General features: G+C 46.1%; 2 protein-coding genes across 3 annotated transcripts in view; one reads left to right on the top strand and one right to left on the bottom strand.

The window, feature by feature from the left end:
* Positions 1–233: 233 nt before the first annotated feature.
* On the bottom strand, positions 234–6668 carry BRI3BP (BRI3 binding protein). The gene is made up of 3 exons (XM_086623336.1): positions 6480–6668; positions 5459–5561; positions 234–4826 (listed from the first exon to the last, which is right to left on the bottom strand). Exons 1-3 carry the CDS (start codon positions 6666–6668, stop codon positions 4408–4410), a joined length of 711 nt encoding a protein of 236 aa, XP_086479462.1. The 3' UTR covers positions 234–4407.
* A 6790-nt stretch (positions 6669–13458) lies between these two features.
* Positions 13459–19952, top strand: part of AACS (acetoacetyl-CoA synthetase) — a 41679-nt gene continuing 35185 nt past the window's right edge. For both annotated transcript variants that reach the window (XM_086623447.1, XM_086623446.1), the window contains exons 1-2: positions 13459–13598; positions 16868–16971. In XM_086623447.1, the coding sequence (XP_086479573.1) occupies positions 13481–13598; positions 16868–16971 (222 nt within the window). In that variant the 5' untranslated portion in view covers positions 13459–13480. The remainder of the gene's footprint in view (positions 13599–16867; positions 16972–19952) is intronic.

The raw sequence follows: 19952 nt of genomic DNA, 5'->3' as shown, positions 1-19952 counted from the left end.
GGCGCAGTGCCGGGGCCCGGCGCTGGGGGCGGAGCCCCGCGGGGACGCGCCGAGCCGCGCCTGCCCGGGCGGAGCGGGGCGGCCCCGAGGGCTGAGCGCGGCCGCGGGTGTTTCCCGGCCGGGTCGCGTCCCTCAAAGCCGCGGCGTGGTAACGGGCCGGGCTCCAAATGTCCCCGCCGGCAGACGCCTGCCAAAGCAAAGCCTCCGATGCAATTCACTTCTCAGTGCAAAGTTTCAGCAAACGTTTATTCTAAGCTTTGTCACAACACTATAGCTGATTCGTGGAACTGGTCTACAAATATTTAACTACATAGTACATCGGTTTGGTGGTCAGGTAAGGAATAAATAAAGGCGTGTACAGCTGTGTAAAAAATAAGCCTGATACATTTGTAACTACTTAACATTATCAGCTGAATCTGACGTTTCCTTACGGATCGTATGTCAAAAGTATACACACATCATCTCTCCAGACCAAATAATTTTTTACATAAACACGATTTTACAAACTTAAACACTATAATCTTGAAATCTGATGTACAAAACAGGATGTGAAATCACTAACACCAGTGCCGACAACGAGTGCTACCACAGCAAATACCATTTCTGATTAAAAGGAAAAGATCGATTTTTAAATGTGCTGTCATCACAGTTCGATGGAATCATCCAAAAGTTTAAAATACATGCGGATACAATAAAATCTTTAATTTTCCCAGACAGAGAGAACTTAACGGTCATTTACGTCATTAGCTGCCAAATACGGATCGGTACGTGAGGCAAATCACACCGAAAAACTTCTACGCCGTCAAAGAGCTGAGATTGATACTGGTCTATTTTCCACAGTAACGATGCAACGAGTCTTGCAAAGCGAATCACGATTTGAAGGACGCACTACTAAGTACAGCACTGCACTACACCAGATTTCACACACGGTACTCTGACACCCAACACCACTTCTAAAAGCGTTGCATTCCAAATACGACACACCAGTTACCCATAGGTGAGGCGCGTACTTCCGAAGAGATTGCTACCGATGTTAGTTACGCAAAAACGTGAATGTATTGAAAATACCGCAGCAGTTTCAAACATTAGCTCTTAAAGTATGAAGTTTGAGACACTTCAAGACCCTCCCAGAATTTCTGACACCGGACAGAAGCCCATCTTTAACAGTCACCCCAGCTGGTCACACAGGGCGATGCTTTCACGTGGCTGCTGCCAACGGGAAGGTCAGCAAACGGGACCCGTCCGGATGAGCAGCCCTTGGAGAAGAGGACAGACGAGAGCATTCCCACACCTGACAGCCACCGAGGTAACCCGTGCCACTCTGCACGCAGCTCGCACCAGGTCGGACGCGGAGGGAAGCGGACCGTCAGAGGAGCGCGTAGATGCTGCCACCCACCTTCGACTAAGCTGTCCAGTGGTTAGAACCAAAGAGCCGCGAGATCTGGGCTTTATTCCCGTTTCTGCCACCAACTCGGCCAAGTCTCCCGAATTCTGTGCCTGGGTTTATCCGCGGTTGACAAGGTGACACCTGCACATCTCTGCGAACTCATACGAGACGCTCCTACCAAGGGCAATACACAAGCAGCGCGACCACTGTCACTGGAACGAGTTCTAAAAACCAGTGAAAACCTCGATGGATAAGCTAGGTGACTTGGTATGGAAAATACTTGTAAAAGGTATTTACAAAAGTTGAAAGATATTCAATACAATACCACATTCATGTCCCAAAAGCGCTTTCACTACAGTGCATGTTTAAAAATACAGAGCATTTTTAAAGTATATATATATTGAAGATTAGATTGTGCTTTAAAAAAAATCGTTACTTCTGAATTTGACTAACATGAAAACTGAGCGCTGGGAAAAATACTGATTAAAAATACCCAATTTTATATATACCGCTTTTCACACAACATTTTGCTATACATGGGATGCAAGTAAATATAAAAATACTTTTTTTTTCAAGCAGCAGGGTGATCAAAATTAAGAGTATTAATATAAGAGGGCTGATTTTACAAAACTAAGATAAATGATTAGAGCGAGACAGGGAGAAACTATAATCCAAATTGACTTTTATATAGTATTTTAAAAGAAATCTTTATCATAGACAACTCTTAATATATAAATGATTCAGTATTTTTAACTTCAACATTAAATATGGATTACAGAAAATACAATCTATGCAAAACTAACTCATGCACATAGTCCTATCGACGTCGGTGGAGCCGCCGACATGAGTGAGCTTTGCAGGCTTTGGTCCTCAGGCCTCAAATTTTGCAAAACGTACAAAGACCTGACAAGCTTTGCTAATCAATTTCTAATTTCCAGGTTGGCATTTCTGCCCAGTCCTCTGTGCACAACAGTGGGGAAAACGGAGCTTACAGGGAAGACCTAATACTATGGAAAATGAGCTGTAAAAAGGAATATACAGCAATTCACATGTTCAGGTTTACAAAGCGGACTACTTGTTGCCATAGTACTTATCTGCTCTTGGGAAAGATTTTTAAGTTATGAAAAACTGTTACTTTGCAACTCTAAACATGTATTTCTTGAAAACTGGGGTGCAGGGGGATTTACAGATGACATAAAAAACTGAAATGGATTACAACAGTGCCAACTGTGCAGGAACTTCAACCACGTTGAACTCAAGCGATTGCAGTTTGGAGTAAAGGCCATTAACATGGATTTTAAAATAATCCGTCATGTAAACGCCACGTACAGACCAAGAGAGGTTAGGCAAGTAACACGCGTTTTAAGAGGAGTATTAAACTTCAGCATAAAGTGAAAACTAAACCCACCCCACAGTTACATTCAGTCAAGCGTCACACCCAACACAAGCTCCATCCAAGGACACCGAAGACCAAGCGCCGAGCGGCGCTTGGCTGCCCAGCCCGGCCCGCCGCAGCCAGCGCTCGCAGGTGAAGCAAAGCACACGGATCACCTGCTCGTAGTTGTTTCCCTTCCTTTTCAGCCAGTCCCTACACACCAATTTTTGTTGCGTTTTTTTCTTTACTTGCTCATTTAGACATCGCAGAGTACGTAGCTCTTCAGGCTGCGGTCCACTTCACCTCTCATGGTGTTGGTACTGTGCTCATCACTACGGTATAGATGCTTCCCCGCCCTCTCCCGGTTTATATCCTTGAATGCTACAGGTTACCCAGTTAAACCACTTCTCGGACTTTCTTCCCTGAGGTTCCTTTGTTCCAATGCATTTCAGCACACCTTACAAAGCCAGTGATAGTCTACCAAGCGAGTTAATTCTAAGCTTACAAATACACAGAATCCTTCAACATAAAGTGGCTTCAAAGCTCCTACACGACTTTGAAACACAACTGTTTGATACACCCTTCTCATAAGGTGACTCACTTTCCCCAAAACCCAATCGAGTGAGGACACAGGCTTCAAGCAAAAAGCTCCTATAAAACTATGACAGTTTTAGAAAAAAATCCAGATCTTCCTGAAGGTAATTTATTGCCGCTTAGTGGTCCTGAGAAAGCTTTAAGCAACAATACATTTGCAAATGTTTTAACTGCTGCCTTTTTGAGAAAGTACGTGGGTCCCAAGACTAAAAATGTTTTATTCTATGCACTGATGCTTGGAAAATGCTTCACTGAGAAGATCAAATATGAAGTACAATTTGCCACGCTACATCTCTTCCCTTTGTGCCAATTTCCTAAAACAGATTTCCTTTCGGACACCAAATTAAAAGTTCTCCAGATGAAATGCAATGAAATAATGCCACACGTGCACTTCTCAACTCCTCATATTGGACTGGCATTTAAGGACTTCGAATTTATGAAATCTTCCTTTTCCCTTACTCCTCGCCTCCTATTAAAAGCTATGGTGTGAATTTTTTGGCCTGGATACCAGAAAATTCCTCATCTGATACTCTATGAAAGGCAACTTCAAGGCAATGAAATAAGCCAACAATAAAGCAAAAAACATTTGCAACTTTGAAAAAAAATGCGGACCCACAGCAGTTACTTCTCAAAGGAAGTGTTTGGTAGCTTGAGATTTTTTTTTTTTTCTTTTTAACTTCTTAAGTGTCAAATTTGCATATGTTTAGCTCGATTTCAGTATCTGAAAGACTACTCAATTTGCTTTTATAAAAACTTTACAAAAGATGTTTTTAAATGCTTGTAAAAGTAAGTGTTTCATCTACTGAGAAAATTCTAGTACTGGATAAAACTCTCTGAATATACAGCTGACTTATTTAAATGTTGGGGTTTTTTTTTCCCCTACAAGTATAATGGCTGAGTGTATAATCTAGATAAATTAGTCTTGCACATGATGAAAAGTTATTACTTTGCACACTTTTTACCATGTGATGTTTTGTTGCTTTGTAACTTCGAATGAGACAGTGCTTAGGAATTTTCTAGAGCTGGTGTACAGTGGTCTGTAGGGGTTGGTTCATTGGTCACTGCCTCTGTCCAGGTTTTCGATCACCCTAGACAGACGTATGTTCAGAAGTCTGATCTGACTATCAAGGTGGTCCATCTTTTCCTCAAGGGTGCTGTTGCTGTTTCTTCTCCAGTAAAATCCAACTGGCCCCGTCATGAAGTAGACTGCCACAACAAAGCAGAGAGGCAGGACTGCGTGTTCTGGGTCACCTTCATACTTCTGGAGGATGTACACACACGAGAGAGTGAAAAGGGCGACCCTCGCAATCCAGAAAAAGCGACCAAACAGCATGTGCAGGAGATAGAAGAAGAATCCAAGGAAGAGAGATAAAAACCAATAGGCAAGTAAAATGGCACCGATCAGCAGGAGAGCACGGGTCGGGTTGTTGGCAATTGCCGCTGGGCTGAAATAATGAGTCAAGTTGGAGGCTGCAAAACAAAGGAAAATTTACAGAACATTAATGAGTGCGTGCCACAGTGGCAAGGGTGAAAACACAAGCACGGCTTCAAAGCAGCATGCAGTGGGGTCACGGCTGTGCTTGCTAAAGTAAGGTAAAGCTAGTTCATCCAGTTCTGGACGGAGCTTCTTCAAATCACTGGCTCAGCTCCAATAATGCAATTGAATTAATTCCTTTAAAGACAAACTTCTGTAGGGCCTAAGGTTGAAGTTCATACTGAGGCTAAAGATTCTGCTTTGTAAAAGTTATATTCTAAAGGCTCTCAATCGCATCTTTCCTTCTCCTAGTCCTCACCTTTATTTCCCTGCACCATTCCTGGCTGTGTGCATCCCTTTAAAAAAAAGATACCAAGAAACCAACCAGGACTTGTAATGCATTTTACAGACATCCTGTAGATACATGTACAGAAATGGAATGGCTGGTTTTAATCCTTTTGTTTGAAGTTACTAATAGCAAAGCCAAAGCCGTGTGAAGCAGATAAAGACACCACCAACGGATGTTTAACGCAGTGTGATAAAATGTAACCACTTTCCCACTCAGCCTATGCTTGTAAACATTGATATAGGCTGACACAGTTCAAGAGTTAACAGGCATCACACTTACCATCAATTCCAAGAACATCTAACAAATCAGTCCATATTCTCCAGAATGTGTCCATTAATATATCCACCCCATTCACAAACCTCTCTGTCAACCTTGAGAAAAACTGAGAAATAAAATCGAAAATTAAAAAAAAAAATCCTCCATTCCTTAGACACACTTTGAGACTTACTAGCCATGAGTACAATTATAATTCATTAAACAAGAATTGCAGGCTATTTTGAAGCCCCCAAGAGAAAAAAAAAATTTAACTCTGTATTTTATTTTCAAATCTGCAAATCATAAATTTACAATTTATTACAATTGCCCTTATTCTAGGTATTTCGGCACATAAATGTATGCGTTGACAGGATTTAAAAGGTCACTTGATTAGCTTTACCATTGTTCTGAAGTTTAAAGGAAACGCTGTTACTGGCAATGGACATTGGTAAAGCAAACCCGAGAATTAGTTTAGCGAGTGACGGAGGGGTGTCCCCAGCATCACACTCAAATATCTGGAACGCATTTACAGATCAATTTAACGGCATTATTCCTTCCTACTGGATAAGAAGGAAGAGAGGAACGTGCAGGTCCGTCTGCCCGCACGCCTGATTTCCTGCAAGTTCATGGTGTGGCCCCGCACAGGATGCTCTGCTGATGCAGACAGGCTGTATTTCAGCAGGAGGGCTCCTCACCGACAGCGGCCTGCCCGGGCCACCTCGCCCACCTCAAATAATCTTTATTTAGAGGGTTGGTTTTTTTTTTGCAGTTTGCTCCGCGCCAGGCCGCGCCTCCCGTTTTCCTTCCCAAAGAAACGCTCCGACTGTTCCGCCGCCTCACCCGCAGCCGGGCTCGCACGGCAGAGGCCGCCGGAGGCGGGGTGGGGGGATCTAGTGCAAGGAGGGGGAAAACCGCGGGGCTCTGCCTCACGGAACCGCCCGGTCACCTCCGGGAGCAACGAACGAAAGAGCGCGAAGGGAAAAGAAACGCCGGGTTTGTATGTGAGGGGGATGGCGGGGTGGGGGGGAAGCGGCCGGCGCCTCACCTTCTGCAGGGCCCGCACGTTGTCCTCGCCGAAGATGTTGCTGATGCCCTGGTAGAGACCGCTGGCGGCACGGCGGAAGCTGTTTTGCTTCTCGGCGCCGCGGCTCCGGGCTGCCCAAGCGCCGGGTCCCGCCGTACTGCCCAGCAGCAGGGCGAGCAGCAGCAGCGCCGGCAGCCGCCTCGCCGCCATGGCCGCCGCGCGCCGCGCTTAGAGCGCCCCCTCGCGGGCGCGCCGCGAACTCCACCGTCCGGAGGGGAGGGGAGGGGGGCGCGGGGGGGGGGGGGGCGGTGCACAGCACCGCCCCCCCCCCCCCCGCGCCCCCCTCCCCTCCCCAAATCTCGAAATCATAAAAATAATAATTAAAGTTGAAATGGGGCAGCTCCCACCCCGAGCCACAAAGGTCTGTTGCTGTGGCCAGCCGGGTTCTCCCAAGGACAGAGATCCCGCAGCCTCTCCCAGCAAACCGCCCCAGGATTGAGCTCGTCCCGACCTATAAGAAATCCCAGTGTTTAACCTCTTCCAGTATTTGACCTGTATTTAGCCTGTTCCAGGCTAAATTTTATTCATATTCATACTTCATATTCAAATTTAGTCTGTTCCAGGCTAAATTTCATATTTCATAACCCTGTTTCATATTTCATATTTGGATTTAGCCTGTTCCAGGTTCGTAACGGTTGGGCCCAGATCCAGGAGGGTACTTAGGATCTTATTTGATTCCAGTAGGATATAGATTTCTTTACATATTTATAAATGGTGCTTTCATCCTCTTTTAAGGTGGCCCTGAAATTGCCTGTGTATATTCCGAAGTCTGTCTCATATTCTTCCAGGCTAAATTCATATTTCATATTTCATATTTCATATCTCATATTTCATATTCAAATTTAGCCTGTTCCAGGCTAATTTTTTTATATGTTAAATTATATTTAACATATTTTATATGTTAAATTTCATATTTAATAGTCCACCTCTGAGAAAGTTCCAGCTCTGTTTCCCTGCATCCTCCACTTGGGTAGGCACAGATAAGGTCTCACCTTTGCTCTCTCCAAGCACTCCCAGGCACCCTGTGCTCCAACCCCCTTGCCCAGCTTGGTGGCCTCCGCTGGACTCATTCCACTACTAATATCCTTCTTGCAGGGCAGAGTCCATACCTGAGCACGCCGTTCCAGATGTGGTCTCGGAAGTGCCAAGCCGAGGGGAAGGATCACGTCCCTGGACCTGCTGGCTGTGGTGTCACTAAGAGCCCACGATGCTGTTGGCCACCTTTGCTGCAAGGCCGTGTTGCCGACTCTTGACCAACCTTCTTGGCCCTCAGATCCTCTCCTGCGGAGTTCTTAAATTATTCAGCTACCTATCCGGGCTCCCGAGACTCATCATGATCTTTACAGACAGTACAGCGAGCTGCCATTCCTGCATGGGTATCCCTCTCTGAGGAGATTCCCAGATGTGATTCCCAAATGACAAAGGGAATATAGAAATCTAATGTCAAAAACCGACATCTATCTTTTTGGTACACTATCACCTTCAGATCCAGGGATTCTGAAGGACTCTCGTGTTCTTTACCCTTGAGAAACCGACTCAGATGTACACGCCGAAATTCGGCACGCTTAATGTTGCGACTCCCTCTTCTGACAGGTTTTATGTTGATCTTCCTTGAGTCATCAGGCCAACAAAAAGACCACATGGGAAGTATAAATTAGACAATGTTATCAGCTCCTTCTGGGTAGTGGAACCCAACCAGGATGTTAGCAGAGTGAAGTAAGAATCTCCAGGAGATAGAAAAGTGCTTTATTGCCTTCAAAGCACATTCTGATTCACCATTAACCGACAGGAGCCTGAGTCAGACAAGATAGGAACACAACGATGGCAATATAAAAACAGATCCACGGGTTTGTAGTGCAGATTCTGCACTGAGTGATGACATGAGCTGGGGCAGAAAAGATTTGCTAAATTGCCCAACAGAAACTTCAAGGCACGAGGGATCCCGACACCCTCCCCTGAGCTCCCCATTGTGCTTAGGATGGTGTAGGGAGCCCCTGATCACATCTGTGCACCATTCAGTTACAATCTCTCGTCTGAAAATTATGTGGCAGAGCTCTGCTTTCCCTGGCCCTTCCTGGAGAATTCCCTCAGTGTGGGACACAGCTGGTAGCTCTTCCAGTCACTGGAATAACTTGAGGTATCTCTTTCTGATTTTATATCCTGTGTCCTTGACTTTCAAACCTCATGGCTGAGCCTAAATCTGGTTGCTGAGTAGATGAGCGGACATCAAGAATACAGACATCTTTGCTATGGCCTTTTTCCCAGTTTTAGTCTGGCCAAAACACTTGTTTTCACATTTAGCAGAAGTGCCTAGGCCTTATAGCATTTATTTATATTTGGCCCTGAAACGGTTGGGCCCAGATCCAGGAGGGTACTTAGGATCTTACTTGATTCAAGTAGGATATAGATTTCTTTACATATTTGTAAATGGTGCTTTCATCCTCTTTTAAGGTGGCCCTGAAATTGCCTGTGTATATTCCCAAGTCTGTCTCATATTCTTCCAGAATGACTTGGAAAGTGATGACGGGTATTTTGAGGTTCTTAAGAGGTTTCTGGTTATCTGCCCTCAGTGTCACGCTGTGTCCAGACTCCCAGCACATGGTAAAGTGGCCATTTCTGGGGCATTTCTTACATGGAATGAACCTTGCGGTACAAAAACACAACGATAATGTAATTAACTCTCATGAGTGTTGTTTCCTGCACCAGTTGCAATTCTTTGATTCTCTTCCACTTGGCATGGCCTCCTCTGGGACCCCTTGTGCTGTTTCTGGTCCAATATGTCTTGTTCCTGTGCATCTGAGGACAATCCTATTTCTCTATGTGTTTCCATTGTGGAAATTCCATCCCTTAAAGTCCATCCATCCCTTAAAAATTCCATCCCTTAAAGTCACTTCTGCAGAGTCTTCGTTGTTTCTTTCCATTCATTCTTCACAGAGGCTCTGAGGCCCATTTTAGTAGCTGCCTGTAGAAGCCTGCGATCAAGGTTGTCCTTCATATGAGGCCAGGATAATCTGGGAATCTTTCCTGGTATTCAATTGATTTCCTGACCTGTCTCAATGAGCCTATTTCAGGTATGTTCTTATCTCCAAATCCACAGTTCTTGTGAAATTATGTAGTATTACACCCTTCTTGTTTAAATAAATGAAAATGTGTCTGCTCAAAGAATATATTGCATCATGGCATGAAATATTGATCTCAGCCTCGCTGAACTTTTTCATTAGGACAACTGTGTGGTTTCTAGAAAGATTCTCTGATGAAGGTCTTACTGTAGAGAAGAAATATGACTGCACCTCTCTGTTTCCAGCTGAACTAGAAACTGCATAAGATGTCTTACTCAGATACGAGGATTCAATAACAATATGAACAGTATTTAGAATAAATTGAGGTCTTCTAGATGTCAAAGTTTTAGCAGATCATAGGATTCTCTCTTTTCAAATCATTTTTATGCTGAAAAAAAGGGCATAGCCTTAAAGAAGGCCAACTCGTGTTACCGTGGATCAGTCTTTAACCTCACTGACCCTTATTTTTCTATCTTTACTTCATCTCACAGCCTCAACTTGTTTCTTGTTCTTATACAGGCTCATTAACCAGCTGGTGGTCAGTCTGAATATTGTTTTTTTTAAAAACTTCCCAAAATATTTAGGTTTCCTAATCTAGATGTTGGATCGATGGATCATGGTCAGCTCTCAGCAGACTGCACAGAGTGCCATGAGGTATTATTACAAAACTTTTATCTCCAGGTCCATGCATTTCATCACTCATTTTAATTTCACACACTGACTGCAGATTAGTTACCTCATAGACCACAAACAAGGTAATGCCATCAGCATCATTATTACTGTTAATAGGTTCTGAAGCATATTTTGAAGGGGCTCTAATAATAATCTGAAGCAGAAAACACGATTTAATTTTCAACCTGTTATTACTATTAGTAGGTATAAAGCAAGGCTTAAAAAGATTTGAAAATGGTCAAATCCAGTTAATCTTATTCAGGCTATTTTCCTCCAGCTATCCTAATCTAGTCTCCAAGATATTTTTAGTAGTCACTGCAGTCCTCTTAATACCCATTTTCTTGTTAAAGGCTTGTTTACAATTTTCCTTCTTTTTCTTCCCATTTTCCACAATCTCTTTTGAAAGAAGAAAAAAACGGCTTGGATAAGGCAAAACTGGAGTAAGAGCAAGCAACTCTTATTGCTTGCGTAAGAGGTTATGCCTCTTATGGAGGCATAACCCGTTCTAAGCAAGGATGTAATAGTAAAACTGCTGTTAATAAATGAGCAGGTCTGTCAGGCTTTCCTAAAAGCCCAACTTTTATCACCAAATTCCCAGTGTGCCCCTTCCTCCATGAACAGTAAGGGGGCCAGTCCATTTTAAACTACGCCTTTTTCAGCTCAGCAAGAAGATTTTTGGGTCCCTTCTCAGGTGATTTGGCTGCCCGTTTTCTTTTTAGATACACAGGACGCTGTGAGCGCAGGAAAGCTGCCGGTTTGCTTCTGCTTTTTTATCTTAAAACTGGTAATATCGGCACCACCGACGTGCCACGACAGGCCCGCCTCAGCTGAGGGGACTCACGGAGCGACCCCTCTCCCTCCCGCCGCGCACGATGAGAGCTCCCCTCCAATTGGGCACACCTCCTTCTGATCCGCTTTCTCATTGGTCGAAAGAGAAGAGGGCTTGAGAAATCTCTGGTCCAATTGGTCCTTCACGGTGTCAGCTCTTCCTCCCGCAGCCTAGCCGTGCGGAGAGCGCGCTCTGGGCTGATGTGGGGCCAGGCGCGCGGCAGCCAATCAGGCGCGCCGGCGCCGTGCGTCGCGCGGGATCCGTCCGCAGCGCGGGGCCGCCCGGTCCCGCGCCGCCTGAGGGGCGGTGGCAGCTGGCGGCCTGGCCGCCGCCTTCCCGAGCGGGAGAACGGCGAGAAGTCTCGGAGCTGTGACTCTCTCGGGGCACACGTGGGGCAGGCGGCCTCAGAGTGGGGCCGGATGAAACGAAAAGTGAGGTAAAAATGGGAAATTAAGGGTCTGCTCCCTGTGGCGCCGGCCATGACAGGCTCGCCAGGTGTTTGTGTCAGGTGTAACTGTGGGACAACTGCAGAAAACCGACCAAAATCTTATCTTTACGCCCCAGAGCAGGGCAGCCTATAAATCAACCGGGGTAAATAAGCGCGGAGGGCTACGGCTGCTGAGGAACGCGCCTGCTGGCCCTAGAGATCCCCAGCAGAATGTGGAGATAATACCCTGGAAAATCCTGGCCCTGACAGCTGAACCACAGTACTTTGTGTCCCAGGCCAGTATATATATCCACACTGGTTAACACTCTGTTGTCATTATAAATGTCCTCACAACCCGAAGGGCCAAAAATAATAGTTATCTTTTCCGTGGGTGTGCACAGAGATGGAGTTTCTAGGTAGTTTTTCTCCACCACAGGCTGCAGCTCCCAAGTCCAGCTGAGGCACGCAGGGCCGGGGCGCTGGAGCACGCGTCCCACGTCCCTCCCTTATCTTGGGGCTTTGGCAGGATGTCCGTGCCGCAGGTTTCACATCTCCACTGACCTCTCTGAGCGTCGCTGCCAAGGCGCGGGAGGCGCAGAAAAGCAGATAAGGCGTCCTGATTCCACGCTCGGCCTCTCCAGGTCCTCTAAGCTCTGGAGTTATTTAAAAATATGCTGTATGTAAGGTCTTTCTCGAGGCAAATAAAAATTGCCAGATTGTTCAAATCATGTTGCCATGGCCTGCAAATTTAATAAAGCAGTTGTATTTCAGTAGCACAAAAATCTAAATAAAATTTATAGCAAGTACACTATCTGCTACATGTACTTTACTCTCATTCTTAGTGTATGCCTGTACAGTTTACCATCAAATTCGTATTTTTCCGAGGCTTCTATGAATTTCTAATCATAGAAATCACGACCTTGAAAATAAGTTACACGAGCAGCGTGTATACACAGTGACTTGTGCATTGTTACTAAGTACTTCACTGCCAGCACTTCGGGGCTAAAATCGGCTGTTGTGACATGGCGATAGTCAGCGAGAGAAAGACCTCACGTTCTGAAAGTAGAGAAGTAACCGATTTTAACCCGAGGTGCAAGCTATGTAGGCAGAGAGCGTTACAAAACTGTAACTGGGATAGCGAGGCTATGGGGAAACAAATTTCTTGTTAAACCCAGACTCGTTACTGGGTCAAAGACATTTGTCAGCGGGGACTTCAGACTTCTCCGGGGGGAAAAGAAAAAAAAACTTAAGCGGCCGTAATTTTGCAGAGAACTCGTGAAAAGCGTGAAGCGACGGTTCCTCCCTGGCGCCGACGCCGCTGTTTCATGACCTTCACCTTCAGAGGCGACACGGACCCCAGCGGCGGCTCCCGGGGGTCCAGCGCGCTGCCCTGCCGGGTCCCCGGCGGCGGGAGGTGGCCCCGGCTCCGCAGGCTCGGTGCCGCCGGGGGGGCACGGACGAAATCTGCCGGTTTAATTCTGTTACAACCCGGTGGTTAAACAAAGTCCCGCCGCAGGGCTCCGGTCATGGCGGAGACCGCTGGGTCGGGGTCACTTGGCGGGACGGTCCCCGAGACCCCCGAGACCCCCGTCGGAGAAAGGGCCCTGACTCCGGGAGAGGCCCCGCCGCAGTCCCTGCCCCAGCCGCGCCATGGCCGGGCGCCAGCCGCGCCTGCCCACCGCTTATCCCGCACCGATCCCGCATTCCGCCGCTCCCGAGGGAGCGGGAGGCGGATAACCCGCCTTCCTGCTCCAGGCTGAGCCGCCCCCCGCGGCGGGCGGCGCGCAACGCGCCGCACTCTTTTCTCTCCGGCGGAAGGTTTCGCAGTGATTCGACTGCTCGGCGGCCCTTAAAGCGGAGCGCCCGGAGGCGGGGCCCCGCAGTTAGGGCTGAGGGGCGGCGGGGCAGAGCGCGTTGTCGGCCTCCCGCGGGAGACACGGTCGGTTGCTCGTTTCGTCCGTTTGGCACCGCCGCCATGTCCCGGGAGCCCGAGATTATGGAGTCGCAGGTGATGTGGGAGCCTGACACGAAGCGCAACACTCACATGGACCGGTTCCGCGCCGCCGTGGCCAGCAGCTGCGGGCTCCGCCTGGGTGAGCGCCGGGCGGGGGCGGGCGGGCAGCGCCCAGGCCGGGCGGCCCTCGGGCTCTGCTCGGGGCTGTGCTCCGGCCGTGGGGGCCGGCGGGGCTCCGCTTCCCCGGGGCTGGCCTTATCGCAGGGTCGCGACAGGGCTGTGGGCTGTCCGTCTTCCTCTACCCCATCGAAGGGGACAGGGTGCCCGCGGGGTGCGGTGACAGCCCCCCGGGGCGTGAGGGGACCGGATGGTCCGGGCTGCGAGCGCGATGCTCTGCCCGTGCCTCATGCAGAGGCCGCCGGTGCAGCGTCCCGGTGCCTGCTGCTGGGAGATGCAGCCTGCCTTACCTGTCACCGGGGCCGCTGCTGGATGTCAGCCCAGGCGGCGGTCCCTGCGCTGTGCTCCCGGCTGCCCCTGTGCATCGCCGAGGCCCTGCTTGCAGGGATTCCCCGGGTGGGTGGCAGTGCTCAAGTGGCTTGTTGTTTTAGGGGGGTGTGGGAAGGAGGGATCACTGCTGTCATGGCTGTGGGGTTAATATAAGCCTTAATATGGTGCTTTAACAACACATGTGTGAGGCTCTCAAAGGCTGTGCTCATCTTGGTTTATGAAGAGTATGTTTTTTCTAATATTCAAGTATGCTGAGGAGTGGAAGGTGATATATAAGTTGGTTCAGTGGTGGAAGCTGTGGTTTTTTGCTCTGCGTCTGCCTAAGCTCCTGAACTTCAAGCTCTGCTTTGTGCTCATTCAGAAATACCTGTATGGCTGCGAATAGGTGTGCGGTGCTTTGGCTTGGAAACAACCTGTCAGTTTCGAATTTAGCCCTGCTTAGAGAGTTGGACCTCAAGAGGTGTCTTTCAAGCCAGATTGTTAATTTCTTTTCAGTGACTGAAGGTTGCTGTAGGTGGTGTCTCCAGGGTATCAGGAGTCGGTGGTGCTGGCTCAGTGGGCTCATTCACATCATGAGCCAGGTGGACTTCAGTGCATGTGGGGGCCAAACCCTCCAGTTCTGACTGTTTGTTTTATGCTGGCTGTTCTCCTGAAGTATTTGAGGACCCGGTTGCTTATGTAGCTTTTCAGTAATTATTTGTCTCATGGGGGATGGAGCGGGTAGTTTTGGCAAGTGGCCTGACAAGTTTATTAGTCCAGTATAAATGCGTCTGTGGTATGAGCAGAGACATTCTGGAGTAGTAGCCATGGATGTAGTGCTTCTAGCAGTTCATAACTGGAAAACAATCATGCACCTTGATTGGGAACTTACTATGTAGGCAAGCCAGGTCATTATTTTGGCTGCTGGGGGACTTCCCATTTGAACGCAAATGTTTAGTGCCTAACTCTTCTGCTGCATAGGAAGCAAGTTACTACAGGATTTTAGTGAACTCCTGAGTAGAAGTGTCATGTAACTGGTACTCATGATCAAGACTGAATGCAGTTTCAAATGGTCTGCCCATGTTTATGGCTGTAACAACTAAACTCTTTTCACCCCATTTTGAAGCAGCTGTCTCCGTTTGAAAGTGGATTCCTGTGCATATATAGAAACCTTTGTCAACTTCCATTAGATTCGAGCTGATGTTCATTGGTCTGTGTACTATTCAACAGCTAAGAATGGATTCTTTATGTAACATTTAGATGTGGACTGGTTGAGGAGGGCTAAGGGCAATATAACCCTTTAAACAGCATGGCTCTTCACAACCCTGAAAATGGAGTAACAAAATGCAATTTTTAATTGCTGAGGAACAGGCCTGTGCCCTGAAGGACTTGCATGCTAAAGCTTATTTGGGGACAAACTGTATGGACAAGACAGAACAAATTCTTTGTGTTGTAAGAAACTAAATTAGTAGTGACTTGTAGCTTTTTGCATTTATCAAATGATTTGGAGCATGTGGTGCAGTTGTCTTTTGAAGGAGAAGATGGAAGCTTGAACTTCCCTTCGGTAAGGTCTTATCCCTACACCAGCTGATGTGCAGTGTACAGAATAGTGAAGAGTAGCTTGGGTGAAGTGTGAAAAAGGGTGTGCAGGAGGCTGAGATTGAGGCAGTATGTAGGCAAAAGCTGAGTTATGGAGAAGAGTCTTTGCCTTTGTTTCTACTATGTCAGTAGTACCTAGGGAGTAATTTCACATTGATGGAAAAGATTGAGTGGAATGAGATGTGACAGGGACAGACTGGGTGGGGAAACAGCTGTAGTGATCAAGTGTGAGTAACAGTGTAGAGAGGGCTTTGAATGCTTTTTTCTCTTATAAAGCTGGAAGATGTCTTCCTTGTGGGAAGAGGATGCAAAGATGGCTTCTGAAGCAATCAGCTGGATAACAGGATGATAAACCAAAGATAATTGGAGAAAATGACTTCAAGTGGTTTAGCTGAAAGCATCAAATAGGAAACAGTTGGCAGAGCAGGAAACTGATACTATGGTCACTGATGGCAGATATTAATATTTGGCACAGCTTCAGACAGCGTGGACATGAGTTGAGAATATCACTTTTAAGCTGGTGATGAGGAATTCGCTTCAGTTATTCATACCTAAAACTGTTTTACACACTGAATTTCAGTATTTAGTTTGAATTGTGGGGTTTTGGGTTTGCATTCCTTGAGTTAATTCATCTGTCTCACAATCATGTAAGACTTAAACTGCTCATGTCCATGTTTTTAATGCCAGGTCATGGTTTTAATATCTAGCTAGTAAACATCTTGCTTCACTTGGTTCATGCTGTTTTAGCATGGAAAGGTAAGTGGCAGTCTGTCAGATCTCTTATTTATTGAGGAATAATGCATGCTTCCTTTAACAGTGCTGTTGATAAATGAGCACATCTGCTCTCCATGTTACCTCCAGCTATCAGAGGTCTGTGGTTCCAGTCTAGAACCATACAGCAAATGTCTCTTGTCATGAAGACTTGTTGATCTTTTGCTATATGAAAGCATCATGTTGATGATATGATATATATGGAGTAGAAGTGTCAACAGGCAGGAGTGTGTCCTGCTGTCCAGCTTTCAGTTTCACTTATGAGGGTGGAGAATAGTTGTTATAGAGAGCTATTAGAAAAGGTCTCTATCTCTGTCGTGGCAAACGGCTTGTAAAACAGTGAGGTGGAATGATGCCATCTGTTCAGGTAGATTATTTCTATTCATGCTATAGTTACTTGCCTTGAACAGAAGTGATCTACACTGTGTGAGGAGTTTTGTCTTACTGGTTGTTTTAGCCACAAGTTTTCATTATCTGGGATATCCCTAGTTGTAGTTTGCCTACATTCTTGTAATTTTCTACATAATGCTAACAGATATCTATTACTTCTAGCCAACTACAATGATTTGTACCAGTGGTCAGTGGAATCCTTCTCAGACTTCTGGGCAGAATTCTGGAAGTACAGTAACATCGTATGTTCTCGCCTGTACGATGAGGTAAGTAAGTGTTTGTCTTAAACAGTCAAGTGCAACACAAAGGCAAGTGAACCAGTTTTACAGTCAATCTTTTGACCTGTTCCTGGAACCTTTGCAAGTGATATGAAGCTGTCAGGTGTATAGTCCTGAATTTCCTTGTGTGGTGGATGGTGATGTTCTGTTGCTGGTACACCTTAGGATGGTGAAATCCTCAAGTTCTAAATCCTCAAGTTCTATTATCCTGAACAATTCTGCTGTAGTGTCCTTTTGGTCATGTGCTCTCATACACCTTTGCAGTCCTGACTGCATGTGAGGCATCTACCAATATGCTGCCTTCTGCTTTACGATTATGCTGGTAGAACATCATCTTGATTTTGTAAATGCTGGCATGCAGTCAAGTTCTTGTTTATGTTCCCTGAGTCAGCTTACGTGATAAACACACCTTTTCTACTCTGGTTTTGTAGAACTGGTTATGGAAGTCTCTTGAATCTGATGTAGGCTTGAAATACCTCTGAGGGAATGATAGTGGTTGAACGCAATCACAGGTGGAATCTAGACCATGCCATGATGTTGCTTTGAGATAGAGGTGACTTTGAATCTCTTGCAAATGGTGTGCAAAGCCATTGTACAGTGCTTGTGTAGGATATCAACATCACCCTGCAGTTTTCCATCTGAGGAAGATGATGGACTTTCTTTTGCATCAAGCTTTTGAAGTGCCTTCCTGGGACTTAGTAGAGAGAGGACTGGACTTTTGTCTTAATCCCTGGAGGCCATCTGCTCCAAGAACACTCAGTACTGGCAGTTCTGCAGAGGGAACTGGTAAGTTTCTTTTGCCTTTTCCTGTCTTAGAAATTTCTGTATGGCCTGATCTGATAGATCAAGTGGTTTCTCCTGCCATGAATCTGCATGCTCAGGTGTCTTAATGTGACCCACCCTTTAGAAGAGTGAATTCAGCAAGAATGTAAGAACTAGCCTGCTTTTAGAAGTATAGAGTCTAAAGACAGTAAACACTTAATCTTTTATTTTTGCTATAGATGGTAGTTCAAAATCTGACCAGGTTATATTTGGATACTGTCTATTTTCTCTACATGTTCTGTGCTGCTAGCAAGGCTATTTTTCTAATTTTCCACATGAATGCAAATTGTCCTGAGCGAGTAGTTCAAAGGAGCTATTTTGCACCTGTGTGTCTGCACTGGGCAAGCTGGACAGTAACATGTCTTGTTCTGTTGCCTTACAGGCCTGGTACTTCTGGAAATGTGCCCCTCCAGACACCACCAATGGCTGATGAACTGGAAGGGAGACTGAAGCAGGCAATGATGGCCTAAAAATTGATGTTTCCTGAGGATGAGAAGCAAGAAATTGGGAATGTCTAGGAAGGCTTTAACTAGACTACTTGTGATCTTCTAGGCCTTTGCATGCCTATTCTACAATGGTCTTGCTGTGATGTGAGATCTTAAAACAGGAGAGGTAGTGTCAGCTGGTAGACGAGTATTGCAGAAGAAGATGCTTGACTCACACTTCATGGATATTGCTATTTGCCTCTGACTTTCCCTCGGTGACAGCATAGTGTCAGCTTCAAGGCTTGACTCCAGTGTTGCTGAGCCCCAAAGCTGACTTGCTGTTAGTCCTTTCCTTTGATCCATTTCGGTACGTCAGGAGGAAAGGCTGGTCACAATAACTGAGCTGTTCTGTGATAGCTAAAAAGTCAAAAAGTTTGATTTGAAGTGTCTTACAACTTGATCCCTGATGCTTGTTGGAAGCATTATGCTTTGAAGAAAATAAATTTTTTTATGAACCAGAATTGACTCTTTTGTTGCCATCCAGTGAAACAGTTTCTGCTTTCACAAGTCCTAAGAAAAACAATAACATCTTGTGTATGTACAGTACAGGTAGCCAGTGTTTTATTTAAACTTAGTAAAGGTTTTAAGTATTTGATGTAGACTTGCTCATGGCACTCTATAGGAATTGACATCCATGTGACTTCTGAAAAGAACAAAGGTGCTTGCAGTGTGCAAAACTATCCTGGCATGGGAGCATGAGCATTGTTATGTCATGTTACAAGTAGTGGTTGGTTTTAAATGAGGAACATAGTCTAAACTTATTTCTTTTTGCTACAAGAAGCACCTGACAGCTGTTACTGTGGAGGGGCTGCTTTGAGCATTCTGTCAGTATCCGCTCTCCAGCCTTTTCATAAGGCATGCTGTTTTGCTCTTCAGGTCATACAGAACATCACGTGTACCACAGTGAGGCAGGGATTATCTGTCTCATGGTAATGGTGAGATTTGTTCTCAAAGGTACAGTCTCTGCTTAGGGTAAGCAGAATCTCTGGAGCATGATAATGCATGATTATACCACAACCAGCAAACTAGTTAAGGAGGTGAAATGCAGTAGAGATGTGGACAGGGAAAATTGCTAATGTGATGCTTATTCATTGCTACTGAGGCTTGGGAAGTGGTCACGGATTAGCTAGTGTGAAGTGCAATTGTAGAACAGGAGCTGGTGGTATGGGAGTACAGCTGACACTCGGTGTGTTCACCTAACCACACAAATTGGCCTTGCATGCCTTAGTGCTGCTGTGAGCAGGAGTAAAGCATTCCTCATGTAATGAGGACTGCAGTCAGCAGTGCTGTAGATGGCACTTCTTTGCCTTTCCTGTAGACTTGCTGAGCATTTGTTGGGACTGTATGAAATGAAAGGCTTGTTGCAAAGCTCTGCGTTTTTGTGGACTTGCTGGAACTGGGATCTAGCTGGGATCTTTCACTAAATTAGCAGACCTCGAGTTTCTGTTGCTTGCTGAGAACTTGGCTCTAAGGGAGAGATCAGGTTGTTCATATAATGAAGTATGACTACCGAAGAAATCAGCTGTAACTGGGAGCTGTAGGCATGACCTGAGTAGAAGATAGTGGAGCATCAGGTATGTGAGTCCAGCACCTTATGCTAGTGGAGCTCTTCGAGGGGGTGTTCCACTTCAGGAAAAAATGAAATTATATTACATATTGTCC

This window comes from Tauraco erythrolophus, chromosome 19 (genome assembly GCF_009769465.1).
Source record: "Tauraco erythrolophus isolate bTauEry1 chromosome 19, bTauEry1.pri, whole genome shotgun sequence".
Classification (NCBI taxonomy): Eukaryota; Metazoa; Chordata; class Aves; order Musophagiformes; family Musophagidae; genus Tauraco; species Tauraco erythrolophus.
This window is presented reverse-complemented; position numbering and strand designations above follow the sequence as displayed.